We start from the raw sequence: 17399 nt of genomic DNA, 5'->3' as shown, positions 1-17399 counted from the left end.
GGAGGGACAACAAAGCAGAGGGAAAATAGAGGGATGAGGGGATAAAAGGAGTCAGTCGCGTGTAAACGGGTTACTTGGTACGCTGGCCTGGCCGTGCCCTGCGCCCGTCTGTCCTGTCTTCTCAGTGCAGTCCATTTCTAACTCTTCTTCTCGGTGAGGGACTCCAGTCTGTGCGAACGCGTGCGTACGGGGGTCTCCGAGCAGCAACCGGGCTGCGGGCACGGTCCCCGGGGGCCGCGCTGTCAGCAAGCGCAGGTGTGCAAGTGAGCGCGTGAGCACCAGCAACAAAGACGCTGGACCAGCTGGCGGGTGGCGTGACCCGGGAGAGGAGACGCCCGCGCGCGCGGCTGCGAGCGAGGCGGGCTGTACCAGCGGCTGCAGCGGGACTCACGCCCAGGCGCCAGCGACGGCGGGGACTGGGATCCAGGGGCAGCTACGGGGTGAACTGGGCGCCTGAGCGCAGCGGCCGGAGGGAGCCACACGGTACACGTGCATCGATCCACGCAATGTACATCTCCACTGACAGACCCTCGTCCTGGCCAGCCAAAGAGGGGAGCAGGATGAGGCCGTTGGTTCTGTTTGTGCGAGTGCTGCGTGTGTCAGTCTGCGCGGCCGGCTGGACATACACGTGTGTTGCGTACGTGCGTACAAATGCAGCGCACTTTTGCCAAATACAGATCACATCAGATTAACCGGTTCCCCTTGACAAGACACATGAATTTTCCAGACAGAAAACACACACACGGCAGATCTTACATTTTAAACTTCATAAAAAACCCCGCGCAGCAGAAAACCACCGGTGACTCCAGAAAAGACAGGGAAGAGTACAGCTGCCATCCGTGGAAGCAGACGTACAACGCAAGCCAGAAGGCTCGCGTTGCCGTTGGGAGCCCGGGGCAGCCTCGAAGGACCAGTACGGCAAAGTCAGCCATACCGGCGGGGTTTCTGTTCATCGGGGGTACCCGCTGAAAGTGCTCTGAGGGTTCAAACACTTACTGCTCAACCACTAGGACCCCAGTTGCAGGCTTGTGAGGAGCCAAAAAGAGGAAGGCCTGCCACATGCTATCAAAATTCTCTACCTAATTTTGAGGAGTATCTGTAAAATTTAATTAACCAACATTTTCAAAGAATAGGCGGGGTCCCATTGCAGCCTGCAGAATCAGGCCCCAAAAGGAGGAGTCTGGGCCACCAACCCCTCTACGCAGGAACTAAAAGGTTCTAGTAGCAAGAAAGTCGGAGATTCAAATGGGCAGGAAGATTTGCCCGATTGCTAAGTTACAAATCAATGGCTATGGCCTGTTCAGGAAAAAACAAACAAACCAGCCAACAGTGGGTTGAAAAGGGGAAAGTGGCTTTATTAAAAAAAAAAAATTAATTACCAATTTCTTCGTCACTGCAGACCTTGAAACAAATTATACCAAGAGCTCATGAATCAGAAGTCGAGCAGAAACCATAATCTGGATGTACACTAACACTAGTTAGAGCATATACACCAGCAGATCACGTAAGAATAAGGTAGCAGCTTCATCTTTAGCCGTCCATAGCACACAGGATAAAATTCGTATTGTAATAGGAGACCTCAGCCTAGCTGATGGTAGATGCACAAGATCTTGTGGGTGTAGCCTTGGAATTTCCCACTTAGAACCTTCTTCAAAACATGAAAATTTTCATTTAGCATTTGTTTTTGTCCACCAGGACAGAACATTATCTTAGGATTTATCCAGGCTACCAGAAAGGAACTGATCACACAAGCAAAGACCAAACACTACTTACATAAAAGTTGTTACAAATTGTTTGGTCTTTGTCCTAGTTTCAGCTGGGATAGAGTTAACTGTCTTCCTAGTAGCTGGTACGGTGCTATGTTTTGAGTTCAGTATGAGAAGAATGTTGATAACACTGATGTTTTCAGTTGCTGCTAGTAGTGTTTAGACTAATGTCAAGGATTTTTCAGCTTCTCATGCCCAGCCAGCGAGAAAGCTGGAGGGGCACAAGAAGTTGGCACAGGACAGAGCCAGGGCACCTGACCCAAACTGGCCAACAGGGTATTCCATACCATATGACGTCCCATCTAGTATAGGAACTGGGAAGTGGGGGCGGGGAATCGCTGCTCGGGGGACTAGCTGGGTGCCGGTCGGCGGGTGGTGAGCAATTGCACTGCGCATCATTTGTACATTCCAATCCTTTCATTATTGCTGTTGTCATTTTATTAGTGTTATCATTATCATTATCCGTTTCTTCTTTTCTGTTCTATTAAACTGTTCTTATCTCAACCCGTGGGTTTTGCTTCTTTTTCCCGATTTTCTCCCCCATCCCACTGGGTGGGGGGGGAGTGAGTGAGCGGCTGCGTGGTGCTTAGTTGCTGGCTGGGGTTAAACCACGACAGTCTTGCTATATGCGTTCTTGAACAGAGTCCAAAAAAAAAAAAAATAAAATATATATATATCTACACGTCCACATGCATGCTGCCCAGTTACAATTTTGTGCCTCTAAAAAGGACCCCTTTTACAGTGCTGCAAGGAGCTGCCAAAAAAAAAAAATCCCAAAAGGTAAGGAACACTAGTTTAAAGAAAAAGAAAAAAACATGAATGACAGTTTGTAGTCATTTAGCCCAGGTTTGGAAAACATATAGCTACAGCTAATGAAAAAAAGATTGCAAGAGCAACAAAATTCCTTGTTTAGAGAGTAAAACAATACTTTTTTTAAAAGACTAAAATAAAAAAATCACACTCCTCATATATAACATAGGGAAAAAGAAAAATGGAAGCTTATAGGATGTTTAATGATTTGGTTAGCTCTTTTTTAACAAATTAAGAACCAAATGACCTCTAGCAATTGTATCAACCCATCAGAATGGTTGAGCAGTTGATAACAGAGCAGGAAAAAACACAAGTATTTGATTAGAATCTGTTCTGGTTTGGGAAAAAACAGGTTATGTGTTTATAGCAAGGGATGGCAGTGAAATACCTTCCATTCCAGCAACAACTGAAAGGGATGTTAAGTCGCGAAAGTCTTCCGAGCCAAATGCCTTAATGCCATAATTAGAGTCATGTTCTCTTACAGCAGTCCTAACCACCGGGCTCCCAGGAGCAGACAGAACAACATCCTCTGTTTGGCAGTAGGATGCTCACCTGGAAAGAGGGAGCAGAGTCCCGGATTACAGACCATGTGCCTTGTAAGTGTTAGGATCAAATTTTCAACAGAAAAAAAAACCAAACCATGCATACACAGTTACTTTTTCATAAACTGAGACGGGAACACAGGACTCTTTTTCCTCCTCCCTGTCACAGATCCCATAGCTGTGCACTAAACTCCCCACGGAACTGCAAGGGGAGACTAACTGGGTATTTTACTGTAGAGTCTGTGTCTTCACGCTGAGCACTGCAGCACACCGACCCCTTTGTAGACCGAGCCCCCCATTAGCATCTGGCACTGCTGCAGCTGCTCCTGGCACGTCGCTCTAAGGCTAATGTCTGCGTTGCAAGAAAGATGTTGACAAAGCACAAGTAAGGACTCAAAAAAGAACTGTGAAAGTGATGAAAGGCTTAGCTAGTGCAAAAGCAGGCAACTCATTTATTTTACTGACAAAAAGGTTATGAGGCAAATTCATGATAGTCTAGAAGTAGTCTCACTGGAGAAACAGAAATTGGATACTATTGGGTCCGTCAGTCTACAGGCCAAAAAAACAGGATCCAGAAGCTGGATGACAAGGCTAGACAAATTCCTACTCAGAAAGAGGAACAAAATTTGAACACTGACGGTCAACGGCCGTGGAAAAAAACACGAAAGCTTGTGGCAGATCGTCTCCATCATTGCCAATTTTTAAACCAAGGTGGACTCCCACCCCGCAAAAGACATGCATAGGTCAAACAGAAACTAGTTCATGTAACCAGCAGAGTGTGTTGAAGGATTCTTTATCCTAGCAAGAGGCTTTTATCTCAGTATCTCTGACTGCAGCCAACACTGGATAACCAAGAGCATGCTAAAGCCTTTCAGCTTTACTGAAGCCAACTTGGGGTGTAAAACTTTACAGAGGACAACAAAGGGAATAACAAAACCAGTAATATAGGCTCTGCCAAATCTCAAAATAAGGAAATGCTTCTGAACATCGATTTTTCTCTACTGATAGACTGAAGGTATGATTAACTTCCAGAATGCTACGGGATGCCAACAAGAGTCCCTGGGAGATGCTGAAAAATTGGAGAGGCTCCAGCAGAGCACTACCAAAAGCATTATAACGCAGGAGAACTTGACATAAGAAGAAAGACTGATAGAATGTGGTTTGTTCAGCCAAGAGAACAGAAAGCTCAGAGAAGATTTAATCAAAGTCTTCCAATACATAGGAAATAGTTGTAAAGGAGAGGCAGGTACTCTCTACAGAAGGATACTTGCTATATATACAGGATACATATGCTATATTATCTGATGTGTACCTACAGTTGGATTTGTTATACCACTGTCTTTCTGCTTCTTAAGTACATACTACTGGCACATACTACACTACATTCCCTATCTGTCCTCTGAAAAAAAAAGGATGCCAGAAGGAAAATGCACTCTTCATTGCTAACATTGTCGTGTATTTTTTTCTGTTTTGTTGAGACAAATCAGTAGCCCTGAAATCAAAATAATTTCTTTTTGTCAAAGCTAAGGGTAGATCCACAAGCCAGATTTACTCTCCTTAGCCCTGAACATGTTTCTCTAAGCTTCTGAATTTCAGTCTACTAGTAGTTCTTCATCTCTGGGCTTTAGTGACCGAACTCTAAAAAGTAGCTTCAGTCCAGTTCAGTCCAGGCCTCTCACTTTTTTTTTTTTTTTATCCCCCCCCCCCAAAAAAAAACCCCCATTCAACAGCATGGTCCATTTAAACACCTATACCCCAGCTCTTTGTTGTTGTTGTTATTAGTTACACACGCTCGTCCTATACCAGCTGGAGGTATATAATCGACAAATGTTATTTCTCTTTTTAGTGTAATCAGTATCACTAATCTAATCCTTTATTTGTGGTCTCAATTTTCAAAAGCAAAGAACGCAAAACAAACATTTTTTTGCTTACACTCCGAAGTATAAACAATAGTAATCTAAAAGCGTACAGAGGGCAAATGAACTGTGATAGTGGCATTTAGTCCCTTCCACACATTCATAAGAACGCAGGGCACTCAGTACTTTCAGTAACTGCCAAACTATTCAGAACACTTAATATATTTTACAAAGAGAGAATAGAAAATTAATAACATCCTGGAAATTAAACACTCTCAACAAATTTACAAATTGCTCAAAGACTTCCACTCTTTCTGAATGAAACAGGAAGTTACAGAAGAGATGAAAGACCCTAATTGTACATCACAGCCCATGATTGATTTCTTTTGATTCTGGCACATGATGTGTCTAAAAATATAACATCTTCTGAAAGTACTGGTTTAGATATACCAAATTTTAATGCTCTAGAAAAATAGGCAGGAAAAATAAATAAATTCTGCAAACAGCAACTTTAACCTAAAAATGCTTTTAGGGAAGGAGTGGCAAACATTAATACTGTTTTAGCAGCATATCTATGCCCAGCATAAAAGCCATAGGCTGACATAAAACTAACATTCTCCCTGATTTATTCCACTAGAACTATCAATAACTGTAGTACTGAATTTTTAAAATGCTACATTGACTGCAGATGACCACAGTCCTTGCTTAACATACAGCACAACTTGGCAACCTCTGAAAAAACCACACAACTAACTCAAATCAGCAAGAGAAAAGCAAACCCATTTATCTCACCATTTAAAATTTCTACAGAGAACTACATCTTAGAACATATTTTGTTTATGGGACTTCAATTTCAGTATTCCATGTAACACAGATCTGCAGCCATATCTGGAAATAAAATGTATTTTCCTGAACAACAACTTACAAGGCTCGACTTGTGTAAAATCACCGCAATTTGAAGTTATCCTTTGAGGCACAATGTTTTTCAAAATAAGGCTCAAGTAACTTAAAAGGTAAGTAGAAACTGTTTGCTTCATTCTTCATGCTATTCACAATAAATAGCATGATATCTATCTTCCTTGTTCTACTGGTATGTTTATAAAAATGTACTTACTTTTAAGCTTCAGTGTCATTTTGATGCAAAAGTTAAAATAATTCTGTTTCCCTAAAATGACATAACTATATTAAAAAAAAAAAAGTATTTGCTTTTCAAAATGAAATCTACATTTTAAAAAGTGCAGATTTCTATCAATGACAGCTGGGATTGTCACAGTACTACAACAAAAACTGTAGTATTTCACCATTTAAAAGATATTCTGCAAAACAGTAAGGAAAAACAACTCCTAATATTTTGATTTTTAAAAATTACTAATCTGCAGTATGTCATGTAGTAAAGTATCAGAGCTGAGTTACAAGCCAAGACCCAGCTGCAAACACAGATGGGTTCCCTAAATGTCATGGAGTCTGGAGCCAGTCCACTTCAATCAGGGGGCCCAACCAGGAGGAGGCTGTAAAATTCCTATAAATGGCTGAGAATTACAGGAGGAGGACAAGCCCTACAGCACACTTGGAGCAGGCAATGTCTTCACAACAGATCTTTAACCCAGCAGACGTCAGGGTATTCAAAGGAACAATGCTTTTCTGAGTCAAAGATAACACCGATACCTGGAAAAAATTCTTGGTCTTGGAAGTTAGGCTTTGATGAGGTAAGGAGCAATGTGGTTTACATGCCAGAGTAGTAATGCATCTACCGCAATATGTCTGCATCACTTAATTTTTTGAGCAATATTAGTTTTTACATTGGTAAGCGCTATGTGGCTGTAGATTGTACCACTTAAGCGTGCGATTCGGCAAGACATAACATTACTGACACCCTCATTATTAACAAGTGACTACCTGTGAATTAAGTCTGTAGCAATTCAGAAACGAAGAGGGAAATAAGTTTATACCCAAGCACCCACTGAGGCACTCCTGGCTCATTTACCAGGCTATTCAGTGCACAATTAATCATTAATTCCACAAAGCACCTACCTGCCAAACCAAGTGTTCCTTTACAACAGCTGTACCTGATAGACAGACGCTCAGCACAATCGTATGAGATGCAGAGGTCAAGACGCTGGCAACTATAGCGTCCCTCATGTTGAAGGGCAGCATGGTATACACCACAAAAATAATGAACAAGAAAAATGATACCTGTGCAAGACAGCAAGACAAAAAAGAAGCATGTCAAATTCACTTTGGAATAACATTAAAAAAGTAGCATTTAATTTTGAACTGTCTTCATCATAAAGTTACACATCAGTTTTTTACAGGAAAGTTACTGCTAACTACTGCAGAAAATCAATTTAGGAAGAATTCATTTTAAAAAGTGTTGGAAAATGTACATGATATTTGATTTAAGAAGTGCAATTTCAAGATACTACATCGTGGTTCGAGAACTACACAATACTCCAAACTTTTCAAATTTAACTTCAAATTTATCTTTTCAAATTTTAATTTCATTAACACTGTTTACAGTTAGAGCGTAGTTCTCCTGGGACTGGTGGTTTCTGATTGTGAACTGCATTGCAAAACAATTTGCCAAAGCCCTCCAGAGGGCCTAAATTTCAATGCAGAGAGATTTCATTCATCCCGATGCACTAAAAATTCACAATTAATATAACATGACATTATGCAAAAAAGCCCAAGTTCAGCCAAGCATTTTGGTTTAATAAGATTATGCTTCATGTGTTTCTACACGATGTACGTCACATTCCATTAAAACACTACATTTTAAGCTAATACATTTATTTGGATATTAAAAACAACTTCAGACAATCACAGCCCATAAGCAGAATTTACTGTTAGCTTCTTTTAAAGGGTATTAGCATCCACACTAACTTTATGGAACAAATTCTCCAAACGCACAACCCAACCTGTAACAGCAAAAGGGATTCCTTCACTATACATACAAAAGATCATATATCTGATGGTATGCACATGTTCCAAACTCCACCACATGTTTGAGAAAATGTAACTAGATTTGGGACTCAGATTTTGCACACTCAAGTAAGTAGGCAGTTCTGAAAATGTGCCACCTTGCATATAATTATATCCCTAAGCAAGCCTTTCCATCAGTTTTAGTTGACTTACAAGCCTATTCACCCTCTAACAGTTGTACGCACACAGTATTTAACTCTGAAAGCTCCCAAGCAGGTATGAGCAATAACAATTTGCTGCTCACTTCTCTTACCGTCAGTTTGTTTTCTTCACATCTGCACGTGATGATTCCATAGTCAAAACTGAACCCTGATGTATGTGTACCTACAAGACATCATGGAGGCAGAATTGGATGGAGAAGGAAGTCCACACTTCTGTTCTCCACTCATCTTTCTCCAATTCCTCCATTAAGATTAATCCAACTCCTTCCTGATCACTCAGACTCTTCTTGATGCTGCCCAACCATCCTATATGCTCAAGAGTCAAGAAGTTCACTGGCATGAAATGAAACAGAACTGCAAAGGACGTGAGGGATAACAAGAAAATAAAGTAACAAAAAGGCAAAGGGAAAACTTTGCTTCTCCACTCTTCCAATCTACCAGCTGATAGCACCAGGTCACAGAACTGTTTGATATCTGTTTAGTTTCAGTCCTCCCTAAAAGTTTTAACTATGAACAAATATTAGTAAAACCAACAGCAAAGAAAAGGGTGTACAAACTTGGTCTAGGTAAGAGAAGGGTTATGCAAGTATGATGTTTTCAAATTGTCCTGGCTGGGTAAAAATCAGTGATACTGAGAGAACTAACTGATAGTCTCAAAACTTGGGAAAAATGTAGAAAGTTCTGGTAGGCTAGAAAAGGGAAACCTAGCACATGTCTTTGAAAGGCTGGGAAAAAGCCTAAGGAATTAAGAACTGGTCAGCTTAGCTTCAATTCCTGGAGCAATAACAGACCAAATAATAAAACAATTCATAATCAAGAGTTCTGAAAGTTAAGAAAAACGTAAATAACACCCAATGTGATTTTGCTGAGAACAAATCACATTACAGCAATCTCATCTTCTTCTGTCACAGTAACAGGCATCCGGGTAGGGGGAAAATCTGAATAATGAGTTGGCAGTAACAAAGGATGTGAAAGGTCCTCTAATATACGCATAAGACGAATGGATGCCAGAGGCAAAATACCTTACCAGCATGCAAGACCAGCTGCCTAAGAGTTTCCAGTTAAAAAAATGGTTTGAGGATGAATCCTGGACCCTAGTCCTGGAAGGATTTCAAATGCGTCCAATCCCAGTGACTTTTCATGAAAACAAGGTTTTGTTGTTTCAAAGTTTAGCTTTCTAATTGACTAGGGTGAAGATGGCATTTACATATTTGTGAGAATTTTATGATTAGAAAATAAAAAGTCATCCTTCTCTAACTGTTCTGTCTCCAAAAAATAGAACTTGCATATTTTCTGTGCTTGAATATGGTTTGACTTTATAGCCAGACTAAATGATCCACCCCACTTGTGAGATACATGCTAGGTACTTATTAAACTCATTAGTGGATATAAGATACAATATGATGCTGTTGCTTTTCAATTTTGACATAAAACAGACTACTAAGCACATAAAAAAGATTTTGTTACATTGCAATGCTTCTAGTGGTATCAGCTGTATCAGCTCCAAATTTGTTATACTGCTGTAAACAAGTATCCTTTCTTTAAGTTACCCCACTACTTTCCTTGATCAAAATAAATGGATAATTTCAACCTTCCACAACTACAAACAGAGCTTTTAGAAGTTTCAACCCCTCCTGACACTACATGTTCAGACCTCAAACTCCCTGTTACTCAGCATCAAACAGGCTGAGTTGGACTGGAACTGTGTTGAAGAACACTTGATAACAAATTGACCTGTCAATTCTTGTATTTGCATCTTCAAATTTGGGTCTGAGAATGCTGTTGCAAAGCAGGAGATGTATCAGTCAGGCTAAGATAGAAACTCTCATCCAAAATGCGCACAGGAATGGCCCCTGTCAATAGTTCTTGATTCTTGGCCACACTCCTTTTCTCTTATTTCCAGTAATGGTCGAATGACCCAAGGGGTTGAGAGCTCCATTTATCACAGAGGTTCCTTTTTTATTTCACCATGGCTCAAGAATATTCTCCCCAAGTACCCTGAAATAAGATGCTTCTACCTTTCATCTTGATAGCAGACATACATGATATGTAAGGCTTGGGACCTTTCAACATACTTCAAAATGTCGCTGTATTTAAGTTTGATACTGTAGAAGTCGATACTCAAGGCTTCTGAGCAGGGTGATTCTTCAGGCAGAAAGAGGAGACAGACTTTCTGGACTGAGTCACAGTCTGCAGAATGGACAGCGGCCCTTGACCCTTTCCATGATCTTTTCGTAAGAATTAGCAGAATATTGCTGACACAAACATCAAAAAGCAGTGATGCCAAGCTCTGAAGGACCCCGCTATCCCATTGCAAGAGTTGCTTATGCACGTCACTGCGCATCTGCACTTGGTGTGTGTACCCATCAGTAAACACAGTATTAATTCACAGTGCACTATTTTTGACACTACTAAAAGCAGCCTGTTCCACCAAAGCGTGCCATAACCACAAAGCCTGTCGCTGTTTTGAAACTGTGTTGGAAGCAATCTTTGATGTGAGTCATCACTACAACTGCCTAGTTGAAACATGCTTTTTGTCCTGATCTGAACTTAAATTACTTTAGGAATTTGATTCTCAGAGACTTTTTTGATGAGCTTATGTTATCCATACCTTGGAGATGGGGAGTATTTGGGCATTGATGGCATGCATCATAGCACACAGCGCTTGCTTTTGATTAACACTAGTGTAATGTCTTACAGAGAAGTATGTGGCATTCCTGCTTTTATTGAGGGGTATCTAGGACTCTTGCCCGTCATTCCTGACTGACAGAGCTTAGCAAACTGCATTTGCTGCTCTCTATATCTCTTCTCCCACACTTCAGTAGTGCCACATTTTCATCTACTATGTAAGCAGTTCTTTTCCACAGCAATTTAAAGGATGATGAGCTGCCATAGTGCGGCTGCCTAGATGGGTATGTAACAGACTATTTTTCTGCAGATGTTGTGCAGCTGCTTTCAGAAGGGCAGTGAAAGTTCTCATACAGATTGCTGCAGCAATGCCATTAGAGAGACTTGGACACCAAATGGTATAATGACGGCATGGCATGGGTTATCACTGATGATCACGAACACTCACAAACACTCATTCTTGTCACACAACACAACATAAAACTATAGATAAGCATCTTTCTGCATCTTGCAAAATGGAAAGATTTTGGCTATACAGGATAGAGTAGCAGTTCCTTCTTTAAATCAAGCCCATCCTGAAAATTTTTAATGATAGCATTTTTGTCCCAGCACCTCCAAATGTATGTAAGCCACTTCAGCCTCTGACCTATACTGGTGACTGTGATCTAGGAGAACTGGTATGAAGTTGATAATACTTGGTGGTTCACAGACACTGCGGTTGGAAAGGTCACTTGGTTTGGACTGTGGTGGCACAAACTGCAGTGGACCCAACCTGGTTTTGGAGCCCATGGACATAACCTGTTCTCAGAAACCTCGTCTCCCTGGTGTCGCCAGTTTCTACTCTGAGTGGCATCACCTTAACTATGAAGGGTGTCTGGAATAGAAAGTTTAAGATATTTTACACATAAAATTGTCTTTCCTAGCATATAGGGTACCACAGGGGATGTTGCTTTTGACACTGAGAACAACTGTACAAAAAGATACTAACCATTCATCTTCTACAAATTACGTTCCAACAATGACTCACAATTTCCCAGCTAGACAGCCTTTTTAAGATTCTGTTAAATGGCTAATCGTTAAGTGGCTTGGCATATGTAAAATTCACTCAACTTAATGTTACTCTGACCAGAATTTCCCCTTGAGGAGTATGACATCTTGGCACGGAAGCAGGCATGCAAATCTAAATGTACTGTTTCAGTATGAGTTAGGGGAAAGCACTGCTTTGGACACAGACAACAGTAATGAGGCTAGAGCTAATAAAATCTCTGTAGTTCTTTGGGACAACTTCTTACACGTAAGCGTAATGACAGCAAAATGCTTGGGAAAATAGTGCTAGCTTTTAACTGTGTAACCAGAAAAGACCCTGTTCCCATAATTAAACTGTTAGACTACAAATATTCACACTAAGTGGGCCAGCCCACTATAGGATCACTTTCAGAGGTTTTTCAAGATCAGCTTCCTCCTTACTGTGTATAGGGAGTAAAAATTCATCAGGTAATTAAAGAATTTTCCCTTGGAAAGACACTTGGATTACAGCTACTGATTTCAAATGTTGTCTGTATACACAATCACACAAAAGATGACACCCTAGTTTTTCCAAATGCATGACTAGGTTTCATAATGTAATTGGCAGGACCTACTAATCTTACAAGATAGTTACAAATACTATATTCATTTTTTAATAAAATGTATGTATTAAGGTATCAGAAGGGTATTTATACAAGCTATAAATATGTTAAAACTTTGTGTAGGCAGAGTAAAGGTTGCAAATATGTAAAGGTCTTTGCCATTCTACTTCTGAATACCAGACCTCAAATCTTCAGACTTCTAAAAGCCAGGCAATGTTCAAAGAACAAAACAAGCTACTCACATAAACCAAAAAATTCATTCACTACTGAAATCAACTTCTGTTCTGAGTCATCTATAAAAAGGCTTAAATTATGAAACCACTGGATAAGGTGAAGGTGGAACTGTTGTTCACCAAACCGTGCAACACTAGAACAAAAGGGCACTCAATGAAACTAGCAGAAGATTGATTTAAAACAGATGAAAAGAAAGTACATTTTTACCTAGCAGATAGTGACCTTCTTGAACTTTCTGCGACAGGAGGTCATAATGTACCGGCAGGTTCGAAAAGAGATTAAACAAATTCATGGACACCTTGTCCATAAACCAATAATAAAAAGACAGGGAAGGGATGTACCCTCTGATATCGCTAATACAACTGTGGAGGCTGGCAAGGTATGAAGGGAACAGACCACAAAAAGTGATCAAGCTTGTGTGCTGCCTTTTAATAGCAGCTTCTCTTTCCATTCTTGGGGACAGAATACTGTGCTAGATGGACCGTGGTGTGATCCTGCAGGAAGTTTCTTGTGTTCTTCTGCTAAGAGTCAAACATACAAAAAAGAAGAAAAAGAAAAAGAGAAAAAAGAGAAAAGAGAGAAAAGAGAGAAAAGAGAAAAGAAAAAGGAGTTACGACACCGTAACCTCCCTGACTTTAAAATAAAGCAAGGGAATTCAGAACAAGAACTGAAAGTCCAAGGAGACTATGAACAGAAACCACTGTATAACCATCCAGTAGTTGGAAGGGAACTGTGAGAGAAAAGTTCAATTTTCAGCAGCAACAGGATAAAACATATAAGAAGCTAAGTTTTAATTCATAGAAAACCAATGTTTCTCAACTGTTGGGTATATCATAAACCTCAAAAACAAAACCAACAATGAAGATTTTGCTTGTGATTTACTCCACAAAATTATGTCCACAATAAATTATTATTTCATGCATTTTTACCAAATATAAACTTCTATTTTCCAATAATTATCATACAGGTAGTAAACAACCCTGTAAATCATGCCTTGTTCTTCATCATAGAGAACTCTCACACTAATAATACCTTCCTTTCGTGCAGAGGTCTGCATTTAAATGTCATCAGGAAACAAACAGTCGTTACAGCCTCTGCCAAAAAATTAACCACAACTATTAGCAAAATAGGACAGAATAAAAGTAAGTTGGCTGCAGGAAAACAGGTATTTTAAAATAACTGTGCAATAAGGGACCTTCAAATGTGCTGCTGAAGTCACAGATTAATATGACAGTAAGGTGAAAAACTCCAGAAAAGGAAGGAAAATTCACATTTGGAATAATCAAGATACAATCTGACTGCATGCTGACTACTGCGTGATTGCTTTCTATGTCACAGAACCTTTTCTTTCACTGAACGGGATCAGTAAGAGGGGTATGGGATCTAACCCTGGAGTGACCCAAGGACCATCAGCAGTGATCCAACAATCCAAAACAATTTTTGGTCCTTCCTGCTACAGAAAGAGGGGACTGAGCAACCATCAACTCCAGCAGCTTTGAGAGTATTCCTGAACACACTCAGAAAAGAAAGAATTTGGTTCACTCTCTAATGCCCATTTGTACTATCCTTCTCTTCCTCACTTAATTCTCCTCCTTCCCCTGTATCTTGTCGCCCTCGTTTCAACCACAGTATAGTCCAATGAGTCAAGAAGACAGATTTGTTCTGTCACAACGCTGATAGATCCCTGCAAGCAGAAAGGCAACTTCATAAAGCACTATATAGCCCAACAATGGCATGCGTTTGCACTGATTTGAGTCTCTAACTGGACAAGATGACAATAAGCTATACCTTTGTTCTTTTCAGTGATGAGACAAGTGAAAAGCATCAGAGATAGAGAATACATAATTCATCCTTGTTATTCTTCCCTCCTGTGTTTTACCCGTAAATATTAAGATCAGAAACCTACAACAGCAGTAATAATTCCTGATCATCACAGCTAGCATTTTCTCTAAAAGGGACAGCTGATGCCCTCTTTAATGCTACCTTTATATTTTTTCTTGGGTTTTTTTGTTTTTTAATCTAAGGCCAGTGAGAAAGGGATTAGAGCACATTGCTAAAACCAAAGCCTTGTCTTCTCATGCCACCGTAAAAGTAAAACCAGACATATTTAACTCTGACTAAGAAGACCATGCTGCATCCTCTTCAGAACAATACCACACAATTCTAAAATAAACTGCAATTAAACTAATGCATTTTAAGAGCAGAAAATCAAAAGAGATCCAAATCATTATACAGCGTATGTAAACAGACTGAAGTCCAAAGTAATAAAAAATAATTTCACTCAGACTATTAAGGAGGTAATTTCGCAACACTCAAGCACTTGTGCCTCATATTTAGGAGGAGTCCAGTAAGAACATACATTGAAAACATTTGCAAAGTTGCCCTAAAAATGAAGAAACATACACAACTGCAAAAGAAGCATAAATTGCATAAAAACCTAACCTGGTGAAAGTCCATGTTAAAATATGCATGCTTGCACATACACAGAAAATATAAGCAATGACAGCAATTAGTTTAAATTAGAATTATAATAAGTTAGTAAGGGCAGAAGATGAATACACTACATTTCAGGAGATCTAAGGAGGTTTTTCTGCATGTTAGGCATGAAAGAAGTCTAACAGTGAATTTGATCAACTATTATAAGAGAATGTAAAACTGTTAATTATAATAATAGAAAAGCAGAACCATCAAATAAAAATGTCTGCTCTCTATTAAGGAAAAAGCTAAATGATATATTTACATTACAGTACACAATAATTGCTGTACAGTTTTCTGTTCAAAAATATTAATTCATGAGTATATAAAGCCACAGACACTAATGTTGAGATTTTTGAAACAGCAGGTCCAATAAACTATGCTCAAGCATCTTATAAGAGTTCTGGATTATCTATGTTGATTTTCAGTACCTCCCAAATACTGGGACAGTTCCAGAGAACTGGAGGCAAATTAGATTGGTAAAAGGTAAGAATAGGAAATGAAAAACAGCAAACAAACGGTCAACTTTTACACTGAAGGGACTGTATTGGAGGACTCAGAGAATTTATTCAACGTCTTCCTAAATGTCTTGTAAAAAGGAGCAGAATAGTGACGTGGCAATGTTTGATGGGTTTTTAATATTATTCAGGGTATTCAAAAGCAACAACACATGGGAAAAGTTGAAGTGCCTCACGCTACTGTGACTGGGCCATAAAACAGCAGATGAAATCCAACATGATAAATGCAAAATAGCAGGCATGGGAAAAACAACTTTAACTGAACACTTACAAAAGCAGGCTTCACCTTAAGTTAGTACAACCTCAGAAAAAGACAGAGGAGTCACTGTGAGCAGCTCTTTGAAAAAACAAATGATAGCAATGGTTGAAAAGGCAAGTAAAGGGGCAGCAATTATTAGGAAAAGAATAGAGAATCAAGCATCACGTTGACATTGTATGAATCCATGGTGTGCACATTTCTTGAATAGCTCATGCAATTCTTTTCTCCCCATCTTAAAAAAAAAATCCAAAGAACAAACCCCCATGTTGGTAACATCCCCCCTCAGCTTTCTCTTCTCCAGGCTGAACAGCCCCAGCTCTCTCAGCCTTTCTTCAAATGAAAGATGTTCCAGTCCCTCAGTCATCTTTGTGGCTCTTCACTGGACTCGCTCCAGTAAATCCGTATTTCTCTTGTACTGGGGAGCCCAGGACTGGACCCAGCACTCCAGATTTGGCATCACCAGTGCCGAGTAGTGGGGAAGGATCACCTCCCTCGACCTGCTGGCATGGCTCTTCCTAATGTAGCCCACGGCATGATCGCATGACCAGGTCCAGCAAAGTACCACCCAAAACCCTGAGGAGGTCTAAGCCCTGACAGACCTATGCCCAGACACACTGACCCACGGGAACTTTGCAGCCATCAGAGTAGCCTTAACAACACATCGAGAAGCCCTGGAAATCTTCTGTGTTCGCCGTTATCAGAGAACCTACCAAGAGCAGTGCCGGAAAGTGAAGAAGGGAAAAGGAGGGGTCGTGGCAAGAAGCAAAACAGTAGTGCAGCTCAGCAGAGTAACTGTACCTCTGCATGCTGAGGTGCACGAGATGTTTCAGAGCAACAAGTACCCAGGGTACGGCACCCAGTAATGCAGCGACTTCCCAGGGCAGGAGGGCATGCCTCTTCCTGACCTTATCTACTACCAAGCAGGAGTATGCAGAGGGTAACGCTGAGAAGAGCAGTCGCTGCCCCAAGAGAGCAGGGCCCTCCTTTCCTTGAGACATGCAAGGGTCAGCAAAGGACGACAGCCCCGGTGAGCTGACATTTGCTGTGGCAGGTGTCAGAATGAGGGGAAAATAACCAGAAGGCTGATAAAGGGTCGTGGTTGGGGTATATCTAGCAGAAAAAATTAGAACAGTGAAGAGCTTGAACAAAGGAAACTCGGATTTCCTTTGCACAGATCAATAGTGCACAGATCAATAGTGTCGTTTAGCAGCTCAAGACAGAATCTGCTGCAAAGGAAAGACGTGGTAAATGGAAATGACTGAGCAGTATGACTCCACTTACAGAAAGCTGATAACCTGAATGATGGTTTTTTGCAAATTATGTTTTTTCCTAAGCGTGTATTTTTGGGCAAACCAGAGAAGAAACACAAGAAATTGCCAAGGAAAGGAGCCTCTCGACTGCCATGAAATACTGTGACTGTGTGCAGAGTGGTAATAGCATAATGTTAATAGAAAGGAAGGAAACAGATTTCTTCATTAGGAGAGCTGCCAAAATAGGACATAACACCTCCTTGGAAAATTTTATTAATCACAGAAACAACATG

At 40.4% G+C, this 17399-nt stretch overlaps 1 protein-coding gene across 2 annotated transcripts in view; it reads right to left on the bottom strand.

The window, feature by feature from the left end:
* Positions 1-17399, bottom strand: part of ADCY2 (adenylate cyclase 2) — a 216699-nt gene that overhangs the window by 140203 nt on the left and 59097 nt on the right. The window contains exon 3 of one of the 2 annotated variants that reach the window (XM_030041979.2): positions 7006-7167. The exons of the other annotated variant lie outside the window; for it this stretch is intronic. Within the exon in view, the coding sequence (XP_029897839.1) occupies positions 7006-7167 (162 nt within the window). The remainder of the gene's footprint in view (positions 1-7005; positions 7168-17399) is intronic. 2 annotated transcript variants of the gene reach the window in all.

The sequence above is a fragment of the Aquila chrysaetos genome, chromosome 18 (assembly GCF_900496995.4).
Source record: "Aquila chrysaetos chrysaetos chromosome 18, bAquChr1.4, whole genome shotgun sequence".
In the NCBI taxonomy this organism is placed as follows: Eukaryota; Metazoa; Chordata; class Aves; order Accipitriformes; family Accipitridae; genus Aquila; species Aquila chrysaetos.
The sequence above is the reverse complement of the archived record's forward strand: the minus strand, read 5'-3'. Positions and strand labels throughout refer to the sequence as shown.